This window comes from Paramormyrops kingsleyae, chromosome 17 (assembly GCF_048594095.1).
Source record: "Paramormyrops kingsleyae isolate MSU_618 chromosome 17, PKINGS_0.4, whole genome shotgun sequence".
Classification (NCBI taxonomy): Eukaryota; Metazoa; Chordata; class Actinopteri; order Osteoglossiformes; family Mormyridae; genus Paramormyrops; species Paramormyrops kingsleyae.
In genome coordinates, this window is record NC_132813.1 from 16,622,053 (window position 1) to 16,644,577 (window position 22,525).

Consider the following 22,525-nt stretch of genomic DNA (forward strand, 5'->3'; position numbering starts at 1 on the left):
TCACCGCCTGCAAGCCCATCCATCAGCATATGAGTTGATACAGACCCTGCTCCATACCAAGGGGCTTGCGCTCGCCATGTCGCTATCCTGGACATGTGACATATATCAGCTGGCCTCTTTTGCGCTCATCTTCCTCACTATGAAGGACAAATAGGAACAGAGGACAGCAAGCAGGGCTTCCAGCGAATCTAGTGGGGGTTGCTCTGTGACCTCTGAACTGCGGAGGGGGGGGACAGAGGCACAAAATGAAAAAATAGAGCGGCTAGCATTTGGCAAAATGCTACTGCAGTACTGCCATGAGCCAGCAGAGGGCAGGGTGACTGAGGGAATTGGATTTGTGGGCCAGTTTAACATATGACTGTCTGGAAGAAACTGGCAATCTGCCTCAGGGTGCTGCCCTTAGAGAGCGGCCTGGGGAGCAGAGGCCACACTGGGCTCCTCAGATTAGCCAATGCGCAAGCAAAGGAAATAAGCACAGGAGCTAAAGGAGGTCGTTGTGATCTTGGAGACAAGCATCCCGATCAGACACCAGCTGTGACACAGGAGGAAGGGCAGGGAGCTGCTGATGGCCAGCTACAGATGATGGATGGACAGCAACAGAGGGAGAGAGAGAGTGAGGGAGAGAGAGAGAAAGCAGGTCAGGGGAGAAAGCAGCACAGAACAAGGGAAAGAGTGATGGAATAGGAGGGAATTGGTGCTGGCGGAGGAGTGAGGCTGAGAGAGTGCAAGAAACACCAGATCTGTATTTAGAGGGCGGCTGCTGAGACAAAGTCAAACATACTGGGGGCTCTGCTGTGTTCTGGCTGCACGTGGCGGATTATGCGGGGTGAGCGATGCTGGACGTTCTGCTCCTGCTGAGACGGGCCCCTGATTGCAGGGCGGCGCGGTGGGGGGGGGCTCCATAGTCATAACCACGGTGCGAGTGATAAAGGGGCCGACGGCCGTCTGGAGCCTCTGATTGCGTCTTCATTACAGCACACAGACACACACAGACACGCACACACATGCTTTATTTAACCTAAAGCAGCCACCCACCAGGGTCACCCCAGCAGAGAGCCCACGTAGCTCAGCACCACACCGAGGGGGACAGAGGGGGGTTAACCAGAATCCAGCCCTGCTGTTTGATCCATGTGACGACGGAAAACTCGGGAACGTCCTCCGTGATCTGCATGCAGGTGTGTCGTCTCGAGTTTAAGGGGGAGACGTTTCAAGGCCCCGAACACTTCAGTGGTACTTTATCTCCATGACAACAGTGTCAGGCATTTTAGGACTTCCAGGCGCCCAGGACCACGCAGCGCTGATTTACCTGAACTGGGAACGCTGGGAGCCTGTCGGCCTGACAGCAGTCTTACCCGGACCTCCATCCACATAGACCTCCATCCACATGCACATGCATCATACGGCAGTAAATAGTAACCATACACCCACCATGCCACAAAAACCAAACACCACCCTCAAACCTCACCCATGTCCCCATCTGCAAACACCACCCTCAAACCTCACCCATGTCCCCATCTGCAAACACCATCCTCAAACCTCACCCATGTCCCCATCACCAAACACCACCCTCAAACCTCACCCATGTCCCCATCACCAAACACCACCCTCAAACCTCACCCATGTCCCCATCACCAAACACCACCCTCAAACCTCACCCATGTCCCCATCACCAAACACCACCCTCAAACCTCACCCATGTCCCCATCACCAAACACCACCCTCAAACCTCAAACATCACCCATGTCCCCATCACCAAACACCACCCTCAAACCTCAAACATCACCCATGTCCCCATCACCAAACACCACCCTCAAACGTCACCTCATGTCCCCAACACCCAACGTCACTCTCAAACCTCCACACACAAAGACCTCATCCACACACTGGCTAAAGTGCTAAATATCTGCCATACATCACAACCAAAGCCATCAATACACTAATAAAACAAAACCAAGCTCTACGGCACCCAAAGTCCACCAGCCACACGCCACCTGAACTTTCCTCCAAGCTCATCGGGCCGCGAAGCTGCATCAGGCACGAACGGACACATCAGTGTTTTCAGGGACGATTCACCTTCTAGAGAAGCACAGAGCGGGTTTAACCTCAGCCTGGATTATTCTCAAGGTCACAAATGTAAACAAACAGCACACACACAGCTGATAACTACAGCCCACTGACCGAGGGTTTGTTAGAGACTCCCCTGCCAGGTATCCAGAGTGATGATTCCAATAGCAGAAGAGGAACATGCTCTGTCCAGCCCCCCCATCTCGTCCAACACCCCCTCCCCCAGCTTCACCTGTACTTCCTCTTTCCCGGAACACCTGCTGACCTAGTTCCACATGCTGCCCATAACCAAAACATGCACACACGTGTGCAAAAGGCCACACACACACACACACACACGCATACAAAGGCTCCAAGTAACTTGATAACACATCTGTACCTGCATTGACGTACAATGAAAGATGCATTTGCATGCTGATATAATGAACCATTCTGTTTCCACCTCTCTCTCTCTCTCTCTCTCTCACACACACACACACATACACACACATGCACATACAGGTAATCAGTCACACATTGGCACCCAACCCTGTGCATAAGTGGACATCCAGAGGTTTGTACTTTCCGCTGAAAGGCTGAATGAGGCACCAGAGCTGGGCTGCACTGAGGTCCCACAGCTTTTGGCAGGATCATGGTTAGATGGGGAGAGAGAGAGAGAGAGAGAGAGAGAGAGCCAGCTGGGAGCCTGGCAGCAAGAGGACAGGGAAAGTTCACCCACCGATCCATCTCCTCCTTCTCCTTCTGCCGACGGGACTTGTGCAGTAGCCCGATGAGGACCACGGCGGCCCGGATCCCGGCCCGCTTGGAGTGCATCCTGCTGCCTGGCTCAGACATCGTCACGGCCCCCCGCACTGTGTCTGTACTCTCCGGTGGCCGGTCGACAGACAGAGCTGCCACGCACTGCCAACCTTGCCGGAGCGGACACGGTGTCTCTGCCGTGTCTGTACATTGCTCTCTCCCTCCGTTCTCCTTTGGTCACTAGCCCCGCCTGCTTCACTCTGATTGGCAGAATACTGTTAGCCCCTCCCCAGCCCCTAAAGTCCACGCCCCTTTCTGACTGTCAGTCTCACTTTTCCCCTCTCAGTCACTCTTGCTAACGCTTTCCCCATTTCAAAGACACCCTTCAGCTCTGCTCCTCTCACCTTCTCTCCATTCCTGCCAGCACTTGTCTCACTTCCTGTTACTGCTGTAGTTCTTTAGTTCTCTCCACCATGTCCCCCCCCCCCTTCCGCTTTTTCCTCCCCAGAGGAGCCCTCTCATCAGCAGTGTGCGGGATGCAGTACGAGTCCAGTATCCGCAGCAGAATGACTGATCAGCTGCCCCCCCCCCCCCAATCCTCACTTGCAGCCCCCAGCTTGCACAGTCGGCAGGGTTAAAGCCCCCCAGGCTTAGCCCAGCTGGTGTCCTGGATGTCTCTGCCTGTACTTCTAGCTCCACTGCTCTGACTCGTCCCATTTTCCTTTTATCTTCTCCTCCTGTTTGCCTTTGAAACGCCGCAGCCGTGGCCTCCGCTCTGCCGCTCTCCAGCTCGTCCGTCGCCGCCACGCCACCCCCTTGACCTTGCCATCTCTGCCGCCGCCCCCCCCCCCATCCCATCCCCCGCTGCCAGCTCTTGCATTCCCCCCAGAACACGGAGATACAAGTGTATGCTTTCACTGTTTGCCCCCAGTGGGTGTGCGAAAGCCTGCTCCGGATTGGTCTGTGACAGCCAGCTGCGCCGAGCCATCAGCCAATCACGGAGGCCGTCAGTCCAGCTGGAGCCTAAGGCAGTAGCTGCCTGAGTGTAGTGTTGATAAGTGCCCTTGATTCAGCTTTCTTCTCTACTGGACAGTATTTGTGGAGATGAATGACCCCCCCTCCCCAATGCCCCACATCAATCAGGTCACGCACATTGTTTCTGCTGCAGAAAAGATTAGCTACTCTGGGATGGCAATATGGATGGATGGACGGACAAATGAATGGGGAACAGTACTAAAAGACCAAAGCATGAGATGCTAAATTACTAGCTGAAGCGAAGACAGCTGTCTGTGTTGTCAGCCAACATGTGCGTTTAAAACCCAACCTGCCTGAAAGACAGTCACCTCCTGCTTACTGCTCTTGGCTGCATATCAGCGTGAAAGCAGCACATAAAATCCACATGTGGCACATAAATACAGGCCCACGCCGCCACGCCGCCCGCTCGCCACTCCGCCACGCCGCCCGCTCGCACAGTGGCTGATGTTCCGGCGCTGGTGAGGACGTGAACTGCGCTGCGCAGCCTGACCTGATGTAGGAGCAGCGAGCGGCCACTGCCTTGTGAGCTACACCTGCTTGGGAAGCACCGCATGTGCTCGGCCCCCTAGGTAATTTAGCCCCCTCAGACACGAGGGGCAGGGGGGGCAGCACTGCATAGAAATGCTGTCATTCACAGCCTGCAAACCTGCGACAAATGGGCCAGTTTAGGTCCATTTCCAGTTTACATACACTGCCCAGCCAAAAAAAAAGTTTCCATTTGAATTTTTTATTGAACTGCCTTTAGCTTTGATTATGGCGCACATTTGTCATGACATTGTTTCCATGGGCTTCAGCAACATTTCACCCTTTATTTTAATCCATATTTGCATTAATTTCTCACCTAGATCCTGTATTGACAAGTGAGTTGAACCACTCCGTAAAGCCTCCTTCAGCACATCCCAAAGACCTTCAATGAGGTTAAGGTCACAACTCTGTGGTGACCAAGTCATGCGTGAAAATGATTCCTCATGCTTCCTGAACCACTCTTTGACAATTCGAACCCAATGAATCTTGGCATCCTTGTCCTGGAATATGCCCATGCCAACAGGGAAGAAAAAAATCCATTGATGATGGATGGAGGTATAACCAGGCCATTCAGTAGATTCAGGTACTCAGCTGACTTCACTTTATTGCTGCATAACGTATAGCTGAGCTGTAATAATGATCCAGTCATTGGCTCTTAAGTATTTGCTGATATAAATTCAAATGGCGACTTTTTCTTTGGCCGGGCAGTGTACTGTACATATACATACACACACACTCGCTTGCATCTGCATACTTGTATAGAGCACATTTCTTTAGGGTACAACAGCAATACCATCGCACATTTGCATATTTCAAAGAAGCACATCAGCATTAGAACCTCCCTTAAGGTTAGACAGAGAGCTCAGTGTATGTAAGGTGACGTGCAGGGCTGCCCCACTCCCTGCTTACATCCCGCTTTTCTTCATGAATCTCAAAATCGCAGCCTGTTCCGTTCCTCCACATGCATGACTGTATTTCAGCATTTATTCTGAAATTCTGATGTCCTTGAGCAGAAACCCATGGCAGATTAACTCCTAATGGGCAAGCAGCACCATGTGAATATTCATGCCTTCAAAGCCAGGAGCCTGTGCTCCCACAGCCAATGAGAGGCTGTTTAATGAAGCGGCGTGCATGAGAGAGAGAGAGAGAGAGAGAGAGCGAGAAAGAAAGAGAGAGAATGAGAGAGAGACTTTCACCAGCCTTTATTAATCCAGTCGTCAACGGAAAGAAAACCCCAAAGCAATTGGTAAGATGGGTCATTGCCACAGAATCAAACAAAGGGAGTAAACAAGCAAGTAAACAAAAAAAGATTGAAAAACCTGAATTAAAGATTGAAATGAACGAATAAGAACATAAAAAATATTATAATAAAAGAAAAAACAAGAGAGAGAGGGAGAGAGAAGGAGAGGGGTCAAGGGCCCTGCTCACACACAGAACTTAACCCACATGGCCAAATTAACACAAACCAAAGCCCGCCAGAGGTGAAAGAGGGAGCAATGTAGAGTGAGGGAGGGGAGAGAGAGTGCCAGCCACAGTGTGTGTGTGTGCGTATCTGAGAAAGGCGTTATGGACATCTGGTCCCCACAATGTAACACACACACACACACACACACACACACACACGGCTCCACCCCAGCCTCCTCTGAGATCGGCCCCTGATGAATGGGGATGACATCTGGGAATACCCGCAGGCTGCGGCAGGACCCACGGTCCGGCACCAGAACCGCTTATTATTGGGCAGATCCCCCACTGAGCCTAAATGGAGGTGGACAGGGAGGATGGGGTGACCCAGGAGGGAGCAGAAGAGATAAGAGGAGAAAGGAGCCCCTCCCCCAGAGAACTCATTTTCTGTGCTTCTTATACTCCTCTGGCTTGGTAATGGGTGGGGGCTGCTATGGTGCTGGGCGCCATGACAACAGCAATCTGTGAGTAAACAGATATACATAAGCGCTATCAAATATATCGCATTTGCTCTTGAATGTCCTGGGTTACTGCGAGGAAATGCAGCAGTGCATTTCCTCCATCTCCATCTTGCTTAGATACAGCCTTCGTTTCCTCCGAATCTCTTTCACAGCTTCTCTTCCTTGCCGAGCTGTTTATCACAGTTTGCCGTGCAACAGTCCCATACAAGTCCCAGTCACAAGGACTTGCAAAAAGAGGAAGAGGAGAAACAAACAAATCAGTGACATTTGGCAGCAGGCCGTGGACAAGGCGGCTGCATAATACTGTCATGCAGTCAGACAGGTGCTGGGGTTTCGATTCCTCCCAAACCAAACCGACCCCCAAGCCGGGGCCCCGTCACCTATCAGCGCGACTGAGCCGGACCTGGGATGCGGCAGCGTGGGGTGTACCCTCACCTGAGCCTCCTGCGGGGAGGTTGGCAGCGTGAGTATCGCCAAACCCGGCCACTGTCCACGATGACTCAGCTCGAATGCACTGCGCATAAATTTGTAGGGAAAAAAGGTCCTGCGGCCTATTGATTAGCAATAAGCATGAACAAAACGATTGTGTCTGAAAGGTCAGGCAGCGCCGGCGTGAGAGGGACAGGTACGGGCGCTCGGCTCGGCTGGCACTGGGACCGGGACGGTGCCCTCGCAGCAGTGTCTGCAGTGTCTGGGCCCGTAAGGGAGAGAGACACCTCACTACCTGCGCTCCCCGCTCTGCTACATGGAGAGAGAGACCCACTGCATAGGGGGAGGGGCGTGAAGAGGAGAATGCAAGCCCGATATTGAAAATGCTGGGGCCCTCAGACACCTCCTGGGGGGCCTGGAAAAGCAGGGAGAACTGGGAGGGGTGGGGGCAAAAAAAGAGAAGACGGCCGACAAAGACATTGTATGTTTACCCCAATTCGGCAGGTGATGAAACTGGCGATCTCCCCGGTTGTAAGTGTTAGGTTTAGGGTCCCTCACCTTCCCCATCTGAGGGCGTGACGACGCCAGGTGCCGCGAGGCTCGGCAGGCCTGCTCTCTGCAACATCCTTCCAGGGAACAAGGCCTCTTTATTTCATTTGCTCCCATAAATCAATTTAGCCGCCCTCCAGTTTGTCGAGTGGAAATGGAGAGTCTGGGCCACAGCTGATTAACCTCCCTGTAACCCCACACCAGATGGGGGGGGGGGGGGGGGGGGGCAGCGGCAGCCGTGGTTGGGGGGTGGGGGTTTCTCTTCATGAATATTATGACAGATGCTATCAGGACAGAATTGTGACATTGTGACATTGAGAGCAGCCCCCCCCAAAAAAAGAGGACACGCAGCGCAGGGTTCTGGGTCGGCATCACTACATATAATTCACAGGGGTGGGGGCTGTTGTCGCCCTAACTACAGTATACACTGATCAGCCATAACATTAAAACCACTGAGCAGTGAAGTGAATAACATTGATTATCTTGTTACAGTGGTACCTGTCAAGGGCGCCATAACATATCAGGCAAGTCAAGTCAGTTCCTGAAGTTGATGTGCTGGAAGCTGGAAAATGGGGAAGAATAAGGATCTGAATGACTGTGACAAGGGCCAGACTGTGATGGATAGATAACTTGGTCAGAGCATCTCCAAAACAGCTGGTCTTCTGGGGTGTTCCCAGGATGCACTGGTGAGTAACTGCCAAAAGAGGTCCAAGGAAGGCCAACTGGTGAACTAGTGACAGGGTCTTGGGCGCCCAAGGCTGACTGAGGCGTGTGGGGAGTGAAGGCTAGCCCGTCTGGTTCAGTCCCACAGGAGAGCTACTGTACCACAAATTGCTGAAAAAGTCAATGCTGGATATGATAGAAAGGTGTCAGAAAACACAGTGCTTTGCAGCTTGCAGTGTAAGGGGCTGCGTAGCTGCAGACCGGTCAGAGTGTCCATGCTGACCCCTGTGCACCGAAGAAAGCACCTAGGATGGGCATGTGAGCAACATACAGTAGCTGGACCATGGAGCAATGGAAGGAGGTGGCCTGGTCTGATGAGTCACATTTTCTGTTGCATCATGTGGACAGCCAGGTGCGTTTACATCGTTTACCTGGTGGAAGAAATGGCACCAGGATGCATTGTGATGCTCTGGGCAATGTTCTGCTGGGAAACCTTGGGTCCTGGCATTCATGTGGATGTTACTTTATCACGTACCACCTACCTAAACATGGTTGCAGACCAAATACATCCCTTCATGGCAACGGTATTCCCCGACATCAGCGGTCTCTTTCAGCAGGATCATGCACCCTGCCATGCAGTAAAAATTGTTCATGGTGTTGACTTGGCCACCAAATTCCCCAGATCTCAATCCGATCGAGCATCTGTGGGATGTGGTGGGCAAACAAGTCTGACCCATGGAGGCGTCACCTTGCGACTAACAGGATTTAATTAAAGGATCTGCTGCTAACGACTTGGTGTCAGATACAAGAAGACACCTTCAGAGGTCTTGTGGAGTCCAGGCCTTGACGGGTCAGAACTGTTTTAGCGGCATGAGGGGAACCTACACAATATTAGGTGGGTGGTATTAATGTTATTGCTGATTGGTGTAAAAGGCTGATATAACAACCAAAAAAATAAATAAAAATTGTGTCCCCCTACATGTCAGGGCTGCGGGCTACCGCCCAGTTTAGCCTGCACATAAGTCTAACCGCGCAGCCCCTTCAGATCCTAACGTGATGCAGGAAATGCGACAGACACCACATGCCGTCCTGGCAGGGCTTTTTTAATTGGGTCAGCAGACAGTGGTGGTGACTCCTAACTCAGAAGGAGAGAAAGTATACGTTTGGGTCGGCCATCTTTGAAATGTCCCTACAAAGACAGATTGCTGTGACCAGGCCACGAGGGACAGTCCCCAGACCTAAACAGTTACACAAAAGCAGCCAAACGCATGTCTGCATTAAATGCACGTCTGCAGGACGGCGTGGCAGAAACGCATGCGTGTCTTTGTCAGGGAGACTTAATGTTAATTCCTCCAGCAACTGGGCAGATTCCTGTTGAAGCTTCATCTTTCTTCCTGAAGCCAAATCAGAGTATTTGGATCACCCGCCTCAAAGGTCAGGTGCTCGCTTTGCCCAGGTGCTACACTGACAAACTGTAATAAGGAATAATAATTCCCCTACTTTGCATATCATGACCCTCGTAAGCTCCCGCCGGCCGCGTCTGCAGCGAGCGCAGTGACTCAGCACAGGTCTGCACGGAGCAGGCGAAAGCCCCCTGTTGGGGGAGGCAAGGTTACAGCTATGGCAATTAAAATTATTAACTGCCGCACAGACACACAGGGAGACAATCAACACTCCTTTTTTACGTGTCAGAAGACCACAGAGAGGATGTAAACACCACTGACCCCAGTGAGCCCACTGAGCGACTGGGCTGTCCGTTACTGGTTCAGAGGGAGCGCCCCCTCCCCCCCCCCCGAATCATGGCTGTGACTGTAAGAGCAGGCTGCTGGGCCGAGAGAGCTGCAAGGAGCGAGCCTGTCACACCGACACCCTGGCCTGTGTAGTAAGACCCAAGCCTCTCCCCTCCCCTGGCCCCCTACCCAGCCCCCACTGCACTCCTCCCCACCTTGCCCTCCAACACTCATTCACAGATACTCCCCCCCGCCACTCCCTGGCCCAAGGACAGCCTGACGTGATCTGATTCACCAAAGCATCAGCTAAACCAAAACAAGAAACAAACCTCAAATAAATAAATACAATAGAATTACAAAATTCTTCTTGCGTCTGTAGTGTGATTCCAATTGTCTGCTGCCTCAATCTATAATTAATCCATCCATCCATCCATCTCCTACCACTTTTCCGGGTCGGGTCGCAGGGGCAGCAATTCAGGCCAGCCAAGAGATATAGTTTCTCCAATGTGTCCTGGGTCTTCCCCAGTGGAACATGCCCGAAACACCTCACTAGGGAGGCATCCAGGAGGCATCCTGACCACCTCATCTGGCTCGTCTCGATGCAGAGGAGCAGCGGCTCTATTCTGAGTCCCTCCCGAATGACTAAGATCCTCACCTCTAAGCTCATTTCTAAGGGAGAGTCTAGCTACCCTGCGGAGGAAACCCATTTCAAATATTTTTTTATTTGCGATCTTTTTCTTTCGGTCACTACCCACAGCTCATGACCATAGGTGATGGTAGGAACATAGATCGACTGGTAAATCGAGAGCTTTGCCTTTTGGCTCAGCTCCTTCTTCACCATGACAGACTGATGCAGCACCCGTATGACTGCTGATGCAACACCGATCCGCCTATCGATCTCCCGCTCCATCCTTTCCTCACTCGTGAACAAGACCCCGAGATACTTAAACTCTTCCACTCGGGGAAGGACTCCCTCCCCAACCTGGAGAGAGCACTCCATCCTTTTCCGGCTGAGGACCATCGTCTCGGAACTGGAGTTGCTGATTCTCATCCCAGCTGTTTCACACTTGACTGTGAACTGCTCCAGTGAGAGCCGAAGGTCATCGTCCGATGAAGCCAACAGAACCACATCATCTGCAAAAAGCAGAGACCTAATCCTGAGGTCACTAAACTGGACACCCTCAATATCCTGGCTGCGCCTAGAAATTCTGTCCATAAAAGTTATGAACAGAATCTGTGACAAAGAGCAGCCATGGCGGAGTCCAACCTTCACCAGAAACGAGTCCGACTTACTGCCGACAATGCGGACCAAGCTCTGACACCGGTTGTACAGGGACCAAACAACCCTTATAAGGAAGCCCAGCACCCTATACTCCCGGAGCACTCCCCACAGGACTCCCTGAGGGACACGGACGACTGCCTTCTCCAAGTCCACAAAGCACATGTAGACTGGTTGGGCAAACTCCCATGAACCCTCCAGGACCCTGCGGAGAGTATAGAGCTGGTCCACTATTGCACGGTCAGGACGAAAACCACACTGCTACTCCTGAATCTGAGGTTCGACAATCTGGCGGACCTTCCTCTCTAGGACCCCCGAATAGACCTTAGCAGGGAGGCTGAGGATTGTGATCCCCCTATAGTTGGAATACACCCTCCGGTCCCCCTTCTCGAAGAGGGGGACCAAGACCCCGGTCTGCCAATCCAGACGCATTGCCCCCAATGTCCACGCGATGCTGCAGATGCGTGTCAATCAGGACAGCCCTGCAACATCCAGAGCCTTGAGGAACTCCGGGCGAATCTCATCCAACTGTGGGGTCCGGCCACCGAGGAGCTTTTTAACCACCTCAGTGACCTCTGCCCCAGAGATAGGGGAGCCCCCAGACTCTGCTTCTTCATTGGAAGGCATTTCGGTGGGACTGAGGAGGTCTTCGAAGTATTCCTTCCACTGACCCACAATGTCCTAAGCTGAGGTCAGCAGCGCCCCATCCCCATCATAAACAGTGTTGATGTTGCACCGCTTTCCTGCCCTGAGCCGCCGGATGGTGGACCAGAATCTCCTCGAAGCCGTCTGGAAGTCATTCTCCATGGCCTCGCCAAACTCCTCCCAAACCCGAGTTCTTGCCTCAGTGACTGCCGAAGCCGCGTTCTGCTTAGCCCGCCGGTACTCATCAGCTGCCTCTGGAGTCCCACAGGCCAAAAAGGCCCGATATGACTCCTTCACCAGCTGGTTTGGGGATTGCCGCCACGACAGGCACAGCTCCGGTCAGCCACCTCCACAATGGAGGCGTGGAACATAGCCCATTCGGACTCAATGTCCCCCACCTCCCCTGGGACATGGGTCTAAGTTCTGCCAGAAGTAGGAGTTGAAGCTCTTTCTGACAGGGGATTCTGCCAGACGTTCCCAGCAGACCCTCACTATACGCTTGGGCCTGCCAGGCCTGACCAACTTCCTCCCCCACCAGCGGAGCCAACCCACCACCAGGTAGTGATCAGATGACAGCTCCACCCCTCTCCTCACCTGAGTGTCCAATACATGCGGCTACAAGTCCGATGACACGACCATAAACTTGATGATTGAACTGCGGCCTAGGGTGTCCTGGTGCCAAGTGCACATATGGACACCTTTATGTTTGGGCATGGTGTTCATTATGGACAATCTGTGATGAGCATAGAAGTCCAACAACAAAACACCACTTGGGTTCAGATGGGGGGGGGGGCGTTCCTGAACTGCCATTTGGTGCATAAGCACAAACAACAGTCAGGACCCATGCCCCCACCTGAAGACGAAGGGAGGCTACCCTCTCGTCCACTGCGGTAAACCCCAATGCAATAAGTATGCCCACCCCTGCTTGGCGCCTCTCCCCGCGAGCAACTCCACAGTAGAAGAGGGTCCAACCCCCCTCGAGGAAACTGGTTCCAGAGCCCTAGCCGTGTGTCGAGGTGAGCCCGACTATATCTAGTCAGAACCTCATAACCTCGCGCACCAGCTCAGGCTCCTTCCCCACCAGAGAGGTGACATTCCATGTCCCTAGAGCTAGCTTCTGCAGCCGAGGATTGGACCCCCAAGGTCCCCGCCTTCGGCCACTGCCCAACTCTCAATGCACCCGACCCCTTTGGCCCCTCCTACAGGTGGTGAGCCCATTGGAGGGGGGACCCACATGCCTTCTTCGGGCTGTGCCCGGCCAGGTCCCATGGGTGTAGGCCTGGCTACCAGGCGCTCACCATCGAGCCCCACCCCCAGGCCTGGCTCCAGGGGGGAGGGGGGCCCGGTGACCCGCGTCCGGGCGAGGGTAAACGTGGATCCATGATGTTTCTTATCATAAGGGGTCTAATGAGCTGCACTTTGTCTGGATCCTCACCCAGGACATGTTTGCCTTGGGTGACCCTACCAGGGGCATAAAACCCAGGGCAACTTAGCTCCTGGGATCATTGGAACACACGAACCCCTCCACCACGATAAGGTGTCGGCTCCAGGAGAGGCTATAATTAATCAAATTTGCTAAAAGTAATGATCTTTCTGTCTGACATGCTTAGGGATGGCTACTCTGAGCATTTAGCAGGAGCAAAAAGGACACGGAGGACACCCTTGCTGCTTTACCCTTCAGCTAATACTTAAGCAGAATCATCCCAGCTGTCTAAATGTGGAAAAAGTAAAGCAACAGTGAATTTATGGTTAAAGTTATGATTAAAATTATTGTCCAAACACATTAATTTGATGGGCAGCATGTTGCTGTGTGGATTGCAGCTTAACACACTGGTTTTGGTTACATCACCCTCCGAAAGCCAACCTTCCCCCATTCCCAGCCTTTAATCCACCCTCAAACACACATGCTCACAGACACAGGCGTGCGCTTGATTTGATGTGATCAATATCTTGCAAGAATCCATACTGCTCCAAAACCGCTTTTCACAAGGAACACCACCTCCCCTTTCAACAGTGATTCAGTATCGACAGGTCTGAAGTCCAAAGCCTGTCAGAGTCTTCAATTCCTGTGAGGCTCCACACAACATTGAATAACAAACTCAGTTTCTCACAGCTGACATACAGGCCAGCCACTGCTGCCTTTGCCTAAAAGGATTCTGGGTACACACCTAGCTTGCACCCCACCCCGGCCACACACGTGCTGTGCCTCTAGCACACGCTTATCTGATGAGTCGTGGATAAGGCATGACTTCCTGGTTCTGAGTGCTCAGAAAGCCTCTTAGGCAGAACGAAACACGGACGCAAAATCTGTGATTATCTTCCATGAGAATGAAAACCTAGGGGGTTGGATCTTCAGTCCAGAGTGTCCTCATATCATGGGCCCAGGGCTAGCTGATGACATGGGTCCTACGGAGTCAGCCTGGACTCAGCGTAACTCAAACACCTGTGGGCATCACAACCACAAACCTGGACGGGCAAACAAAAAGGCTGCCTGTGCTAGAGAATGGAGCAGAAGAAGGGGAACAATCAGAGCCGGAATGGAAACACCGCCCTTGGAAGCTTCCCGGTTCCCCAGTTCTGCCTCCTATTGTGCCCACATGCAGCCCTAGGCTCACTCAGGCATAAAGAGGCCCAGGAGAGCTGCATTCAGAGGCGCCGTGAAGACGGTTTTACGCGCAAATAAAAGCCCTCATAAAGCTGCTGGGACAGATGGTCCCCTTATTGGCAGTGCTGGTATGGAAATCCCAGAGAAGCAGTAAACATGCCCCAAACCACAGCTGCTCCCCCAAGGGGCCCCAACCAGCACAGGGCCAACAGGAGCCACAGCAGCATAATGGTGTAACGCAGAAAGGAGGACAAGCGCTGACCCCGCCGCAGTGGGGGGGCGTCCCTCCCCTGGTGTGTCTTTGTCAGAGGGGAAGGTTCCTAACTGGCTCAGCAGTGGTCCCCAGGGAACACAAGGCATTTCGATGCAACAAACTGATAACATGGTTGCAACACTTTTCCAGGCCCCCTCCTATGCCCTTCCCCATGGTAACGATCCCAGTGCAGCACCGAGCATTCCGGGGTTGCTGTGGGGCCCCTGGGCATAAATGTGGTCCACAGGTGAACATCAGGTGATAAGGATCTGCAAGCATAACCTGTGCTGCTGCCTTGGCAACGACAGAGTGCTCCAAGGCCTCTGAGGCGGAGAGAACAACAGCGAGCAGGCAGGACGAAGATGTTTACAAGGTATGTTCATTGCGGTGGTTCGGTCATGTGATGCAGCTAAACAGAATCGTAGAAGGGGAGAAAAGTTTGGCCACAACATTTTCCCATTTGAAAAGAAAAGAACGACATCAGCTGAGAGAGTCACAGTGCAAACACAGACACACACACACAAACGTCATTCAGAAGCCTTCCTGGTCTGATTACATCAATGCTTGCTTGAAAGAAACTGCCTCTGACAGACACTTAGAGTGCTGTATTAAAACCAAATGAAGGAAATGACAATAAATGGACACAGACAATACAAAGAAACCAGCCATTTTACATCAACATCACAAACGTACCCATAAGTGTTTAATCATGTGACTTTCCACAAAATATCAGCTGAAGCCTCATCCAGGCACATGAACCCGATACTGAGAGTGTGAGGCAGAGGAAGCAGAATGCAAATGTCAGCGTAATGTTTAGTGAGCTGTAGCAGGGGCACGGTGCGCGGAGCACCGGCCCTTTGACTCCCCATCCCTGCAAATCGCTCTTGGCAGGTGAAACAGGACCGGAGGCTCTCGGAAGGGACTTTGCTCGACCAAAGCAGCGCACCCTAATTTCCTCTCGGGGAGGTAATGAGTAATCGGACACCCTCTTTGCACAGTTAGTACACTGACCTCAAAGCCATAAAAGTCAGACTAATTAACAGCTTCTGTAAGGCAGGAGCACAGACTCAAAGGAAAGAGAATGGGCCTTTAAATCAGTGGGAAAAAACATAAATTTGGCAGATTTATCTCTACAGATGTCAGCAACTGATCTTTGAACAAGCATACTGTAACATCCATTGGAAGACGTGGAGCCGATTGTAGTTCTAATGAAGCTAAATGTAACATTATTCATACTTTAAATTTCCAAATGATCTTAACTTTTTTTAACAGGTTTGCCAAGAACTGTTGGCCCAGAGTGAACACTGTTTATTTTGTACACTGTAGTACAGTTCAGGTGGGCAGAACAGATGTAACATTATTATCCCAAAACACCCAATTAAACAAACAATAGGAAAACTCGGCACTGAACAACCAGCCTAGGAGAGCAGCTGTCAGCAGGAAGAAAGCTTCCAGGGAAGGTTGTAAACGGAAGGGAAATATCGCCCCCTAGTGGACAAATACAATCATACAGCTGTATGTTGCATGTGGATATGTCAATACGTGCTGTTCTTCTGCCATCTGGTGGGGAACTTGAGGTATTGCATCGCTCACTAGTCTGAGTCATCGATAGATATGGTACTTGAATCATACCGATAATGCATATCCCTGGTTTGTGTTACCAATCTCACCTGACCTGTGATTCACCTGCACTAGCTCTTACTGAAGGAATACCTTTCTCTCAAAAGTCTCTCTTGCGTTCGTCTCACATCTCTAAACATCAGGCTGAAGGTTCATGGTGAGGACAAAGTGTAGCCCCAGGTTACCATAGATGCTGGAGATGAGACATGACCGCGCTTTAGATGTCCGAACCCACCCCCACAAATACGGACACACTGCTTAAAGAGCTCAGAGCAGAATTGGTGGAGGAATCTGGTTTGAACTAGGGGTGGGCAATATGGCAAGATTTAATCACAATCATTTTTCATATCAGTGAATATCGATCATTTAGATTCATGGTGATTATAATTTGAATTATCGCGGTATAATTCAAGTCATTACTTCTTTACTTCAAGGCTTTATTTTGCTACAAAAATTCCCTTATGCTCGTCCTCTAACAGATTCAGAACAAGAAATATGACCACAAATTGAACGGACTTCAAACGGGTTTGGCATCGCGGGTGTTTGTGACTGTAAGCGCGCATTCAGTATGTTTTGCTGAATGACAATGATTCGGGTGCTGAAATAGGTTCGCTGTATTTCCAGTTTTATTTGGTAGGAGTTCTCGGCAGAGTTTACAGTACACGGCGTGTCTGACTTTAAATAGCCATAATAATCTGCCGCTTTGTTCACCGACACACGACAAGCTTCCCCAAGGGGCGCTTCTCTCTCAAGTGTATTAATTTAAAGGTGCCATAGAATGAAAATCTGACTTTACTTCGCATAGTTGAAACACTAAATTAAATCACAACTAAATAATTTAAATGCAAAGGTATATTTATTGGGGGGGCGGCGGAGGTGAATGAATTCAAATTAAATACTGAGGGGTACACATTCTCCCTGCCCCCGTTCCTACAGCCCACGACCAGATAACCCTGCGGAGAGCGGTCAAGTCAGCACAGGGTTGCAACCTACCCGATATGGACCCCAGCCATCTCCGCCAGAAACGGCTTTCACTCCCGCCGCCAGCGGAGCATCGGAGCTCAAGCGCACAGCCTCCGCAACAGCTTCTACCCACAGGCAGCAAGGCTGATCGGCTATCAGCACGTTTCCATTTTATTGTATTAATTTAAAAATATATATATTTTAACCATTTATGCTGTTACGAATGTAACCGGTCAATTATTGGCAGGTATTGGAACCGCAGCTGGACCGGAGGCGTAGCCGGGGTGAGATGGGTGCGCATGCTCCGATGGTAGGGCAGCGATAAAGGAGCAGGCACAGGAAAGGTAGCCGGGGTCCTGAAAGATTTCGTGGAGCATCGGCGGGCGTATTGAATTCGCAGCGTAGCAGCCTTTCTGTTTGCTTATTTGGTTTTGTATGTATTCTTTTTTTTGTGGGTTTGGAGCTTGTACTGATAATATCAGTGTTTAAGTAGTTTGTTTTGGATGTAATTGTAATTTTCTTTTGAGGTACCCCGCAACTCAGTGCTCCATTCTGTTTAAGAAACAAAACACAAAAATAAAATTGCAATTACATCGTCAGCTCAGGTGCAGGGCATCTAGGCAGACCCCGCCACACAGAGCAGCTCAAAAAAAAAAGATTTCAAAGAAGATAAAGTGCGCTCTTTGTAGCGAGGAACTTAATGTTGAGCAGTTCTCTGATCATTTGTCTTACCTTCATGCAGAGGAATCTTGTGAGCAGTGTGGAAAAATTATTAAAGGTGTAGCTGGGTTGCTGCAGCATATTGACTAGGCACATGATCCACCACAACAACCACCGCCTGCCGCAGCTCTTCCACCACCACTGTCACGACAACCACCACCGCCACTTCCTGCCACGTCGTCACATTTTGTCCACCTGAGGCCACCGGATGTGAACTGGGTGAGCTTTCTCTCCAAACAGTTCATGTGGGTCATCAAGCCAGCTGACCAGGAGTGGATTGCCCGATGTCTTTGAGCCAACAGGACAGCCAAGGCAGCAGCTTTCCCAAAACTGGTTATATCCACCTGGTCCACCAAAGCTAACAAATGCACCACCTGATCCCTTGAACTATTTCAGGCAGCGAATGTTTCTTTGGGCACCAATGCGGATGTGGGGTATTTCTCTGAAGTGCCCTCAGTGTAACACCCAGATGCACCACTCTGACATCTAAACAAAGGCAAGGGAAGTCATAGATTTTGACTTGCGGTATTATTTGATTAGCGGGGACAATCCTCAGTGCAGCAGTTCATGATCCCTGTCTGTCCTTGGAGTACTGAGGTGTTGAATCAGTTGGATCCTGCCCACCGAACCGGGTTCCCCGCTGTTCTTACCACTCAGCTTGCTCTGGACAGGAAGTGTGTGACTACGCTCAAACCACGAACTGCAGGGAACAGCTCCAGTTACCTCCAGCAAGCACTAGAGGAAGTTCACAGTGAGGAGTGGGCAAGGCGCACCATCGAGTATCTGTCTGACTGTGAGCTTCACAAAAGGAGGAGAGCCTAACCCCAATGTGAGGAAGCAGTCTATTGTCTGCCGCCACCCTTTTGTCCCCTACCCCTTGCACGGTGGTTTGAAACAGTCCATGCCAACGAGATCCTGTGTCATCTGGATGAGATGAAGGGTGTCCTCACTTCAACATATGGCAGGATTTTAAAGCTTGACTCCACAAAAAAAATAAATCTTTGATTTGTTCATGATCATGTTCATTTATGATTATGTTATTATACTGATTTATTTTTATATAGATCACAAAGAAGCATGGCATTGCAGACACAGCTACTTGGATGACAAACATCAGTAATGAATGTGGCCACTGGCCAGGTACTGAACTGTTTATTAACCACTGGTGAGGGAGCTGGCCTAGATGAGTTGTGCCCGGGCATCGTCAAGCGTTACCAGGCCGCAGGGGACCCAGAGCCAGATGTCATCTGTGTTGACAGAGATTGCTGCAGTGAGACAGGTGTGTGACCTTTGGAATGTTTTTGTAGTGATGTATTATTTGTTACAGGGACAAAATTAACATTTAGAACCATGAGAGAGATAGATAATGCCACTTCTTTCAAAAAGATTTATGACCTAAAGGTCAAAAGGTTACGGGTCAAAAGTTCAGTGGTGACGTCATAACTAGTGACGTTGTTAATATTTTTATTATTATTTTTAAATTATTTATTAATTTGTATTATTATTTTTCAATTATTTATTTATTTATTTATTTTTATAATTTTATTTATTTTATTTTGACTATTGCAGGGAGTGAAATGAAGTTTCAGCGGTGAATTGTGTGCTGATGAGTGTGATTTGTCGGAATAGCCCCGTGTTATGAGGGTGATGGCTGATGGTGCCGAGCGCGGAGCTGAGCGCGGAGCTGAGCGGGTCGGTTACCTGATGGAGTGTGAGCGTACGCTGGGGCTGCCTGTGCTGCGGTACTGTGGTAAGGTCCCGGTCGGTCCGGAGCGTGTAAATCTTGCGGATAAGGACTTTGGAGATTCTGCAAAGGACTCGGAGATTGTGAGAGCGATGTTGGAGCTTATCCCTGTGTTGCGCGAGTCTGAAAGAAACTGTGTGAAAATGAGAAAGTTGGAGCTAAGAATGAGAGGAGGAGGAGGAGGAGGTGGGTCTGACGCTATCCTCCAATAAACGCTTAGCAGGAGCAGCAGTTTGGCCTTGTGTGTGTGTGTGTGAAAGTGGTAGGGAGTGAGGGTGTCCCCCCCCTTTTTTTCTTGTTTCAAGTTGTACATCACAGTGTTTTTCTTTTAACTCATATTTGTACTTATGCGCAGACGATGCGCTCGACCCGGGATGACCTACCAGGGTGTAAATAACCCTGGTATCAGAAAAACCAAAACTTCAAACAAAATATACTGTAAGACAAAATGTCCAATTTGATGTGTGGCCCAATTACAGTTGACCGGGATGACCTACAGGGATGTAAATAACGGTTGCATCAGAAAAACCCAAACTTGAAACAAGAAAAAAAGGGGGGGGGGACACCCTCACTCCCTACCACTTTCACACGCACACACACACACACACACACACACACACACGGGCAAACCGCTGCTGCAGGGGGGCTCAGCTTTCACAGACACAGACACAAGGCACGAAACTGCTGCTCCTGCTAAGCGTTTATTGGAGGATAGCGTCAGACCCACCTCCTCCTCCTCCTCTCATTCTTAGCTCCAACTTTCTCATTTTCACACAGATTCTTTCAGACTCCTTGGAGATGTAAATGTCGTCTAAAACACTGTAGAAATAGATTTATAACAGAATTCATACATACAGGCCTTGTTGATTCGCACAGGTGTGGCCCCCAGTCCTTGTCTAGTTTCGCATAAGGAAGATTAAAGTGAGACTGGATATTTTCCACTTTATGAGACGATTCAGCACTGGTCTCGCAACAGAACACCATCCTCTCTGTGGTGTTTCCTGTTCAAAGTTGTATTTTCGAGTGGGAGCAGCATGACATCTGCCGTCTCAAGGATGCAAAGAGGTCAGGGATGAAGAAAAAGCATGCTGATCCTGCTCCTACAGAAGCACAAGTTCTGGCCAGTTGTATTTTGGATACATAAACACTGTAAAAATTAATAGTTTTTGTGAAGAAAAGGTGAAAAGTGAATGAAAAGATGGTGTTGTGTGGAAATGCAACTGTTATAATATGTAGTCAGTTTAAAAACAAAAGCACTGGCCACGTAGAAGGGAAAAGGGCGCTGCCCAGCGTCTGAAAGGGTCGCCACAAAATGGGAAGAATGACAATTATGCAAATTATCTATCTTTATTAGTCATTGTTGTGTCAATTTCAAAAGAACTTCAAGTGTAGTTTTTATTATTGTTATATAAGCAAATGTTTCTGATAAATGTGTCCAGTCAAAAGACATTTGTCAATTTCTGCTTGAATTTTGGATACGTAGACATCAAAAAATTTCTGGAGAAAGGTTAAAAGTGAGTAAAAGACTGTATTTTATGGAAATATACATGTTTTATTTGTATAGGATTATATATGTATTTCCTCCCTTTTTTTCTCTCCTCCTCTTCCCCCTCTCCTTTTTTCTCTCTCCTCCTCTTCCCCCTCTCCTTTTCCCTTCTTCCCCTCACCCTAGCAGTCCCTTTTGCCCCATCTTGGGCCTGGATCGGTCACATATGGCCGATACCCGATCTGTCTAATTAGGTATCGATCGGTGTTGATACCGATCCCGAATATCGGATCGGTGTGCCTCTATTTATCATGCTGAGTAAATAAGAGCTTCCTGTTATTCACTTGGGGGTTTGTCTTGAATCCTGGTAATTGAACTGAAAAACGGAAAAATCTGATTAAATGTGTAATTGTGTTACATAATGAGTAACGTGTGCTGAATGCTTTCCAGTATTTGCATCTTTGTTTAGTTTAAAAAAAGTCAATTTAATTGCCTTAATTAGTTTAGCCAGAGTTTGGGTTGAGGTCAGCATGTCCTTAAATAGCGGTTCTTAAGAAAATGACTAATGGATAAACATGGCATGTGGGGCCGCAGACGGCCGACTGCTGGAGGCGCTGTGGTCCATCTCAACTCGACCGCTGTGGAATCACTGGAGGTGCGGAAAGGCTGTCGAGCAGAACAGCTGGCGGGCAGCCGCTGAGATCCACAGAGCCCTTCTTATCACCCCGTGGGTTTAAGGTCATTGCGGGTGGGGCAGCTGATTCGATTGTGAAACTTATTACTGTGGCCAGAGTGTCTTTTTACGACTTCTGAGTGGAGCAAGGGCTGGAGAACCCTTGAATGTTGGTGAGGGTTGTGATTATGGTTAGGGTGGCGTTGGCTGTTTTTTGATTTCTTCATGATGAATCGAATATTTCATAAAAACACAAAAACACACACGTAAATCATATTCTCCTGTAAAAATTGAGAATAGATCCTCATTATACTAAAGACATTTAAATTACACTTCAGTTAAGGACATACTGAGTGTGTGACTTACTGTAGTAGAGATTAATAAGATATGAAGAGGCTTTAAGTTGTTAGAAAAGTGCTATGCACTTTTACCCTGAGTTCAGCCCCCCTCCCCCCATGCAGCGTTCTGACACAGTAATATGCACACTCAATGAAGCATGTTAATCACAGCAACTACGGATAATGACTGGCATATGCTAGTGTATTTTTACCTGTGTGTATGCGTGTTTACTTCCAGCTACATTGTCACTTATTATTGCATATATTATACATCCCTTGTTATGTAACTAACATTCTGAGCCAATTAAAAGTGAATAATTACACCTTGTTATAATTATTATGTCAGCAGTGAATGTCTTCCAGCATAACCTCGGGGACATTTATGATGACGAGTCTCGAGCTGTAGAGAGTGAGAGTGGGTTTGAGATCCACTCACACTCATGGATGGGGGGACAGAGAAAAGCCTAATGTGGGGATGGGGGTGGGGGCCAGAGAGGGGGCTTTAACCTCTGGAGGTCTGCTCTTATTTTTAAATGAAAAAGGC

At 49.7% G+C, this 22,525-nt stretch overlaps 1 protein-coding gene across 7 annotated transcripts in view; it reads right to left on the bottom strand.

Annotated features, from left to right (window-relative positions):
- LOC111860875 (rap1 GTPase-activating protein 2) overlaps positions 1–17,298 on the bottom strand; it is a 41,125-nt gene extending 23,827 nt beyond the window's left edge. For 2 of the 7 annotated variants that reach the window (XM_023844997.2, XM_023844977.2), the window contains exon 1: positions 2,783–3,067. In XM_023844997.2, the coding sequence (XP_023700765.1) occupies positions 2,783–2,898 (116 nt within the window). In that variant the 5' untranslated portion in view covers positions 2,899–3,067. Of the gene's footprint in view, positions 1–2,782; positions 3,075–17,050 lie in introns of those variants that run through there. The other 5 variants (XR_002842113.2, XR_002842111.2, XM_023845026.2 and 2 more) reach the window with 5 other exon arrangements.
- Between the last annotated feature and the right edge of the window lie 5,227 nt (positions 17,299–22,525).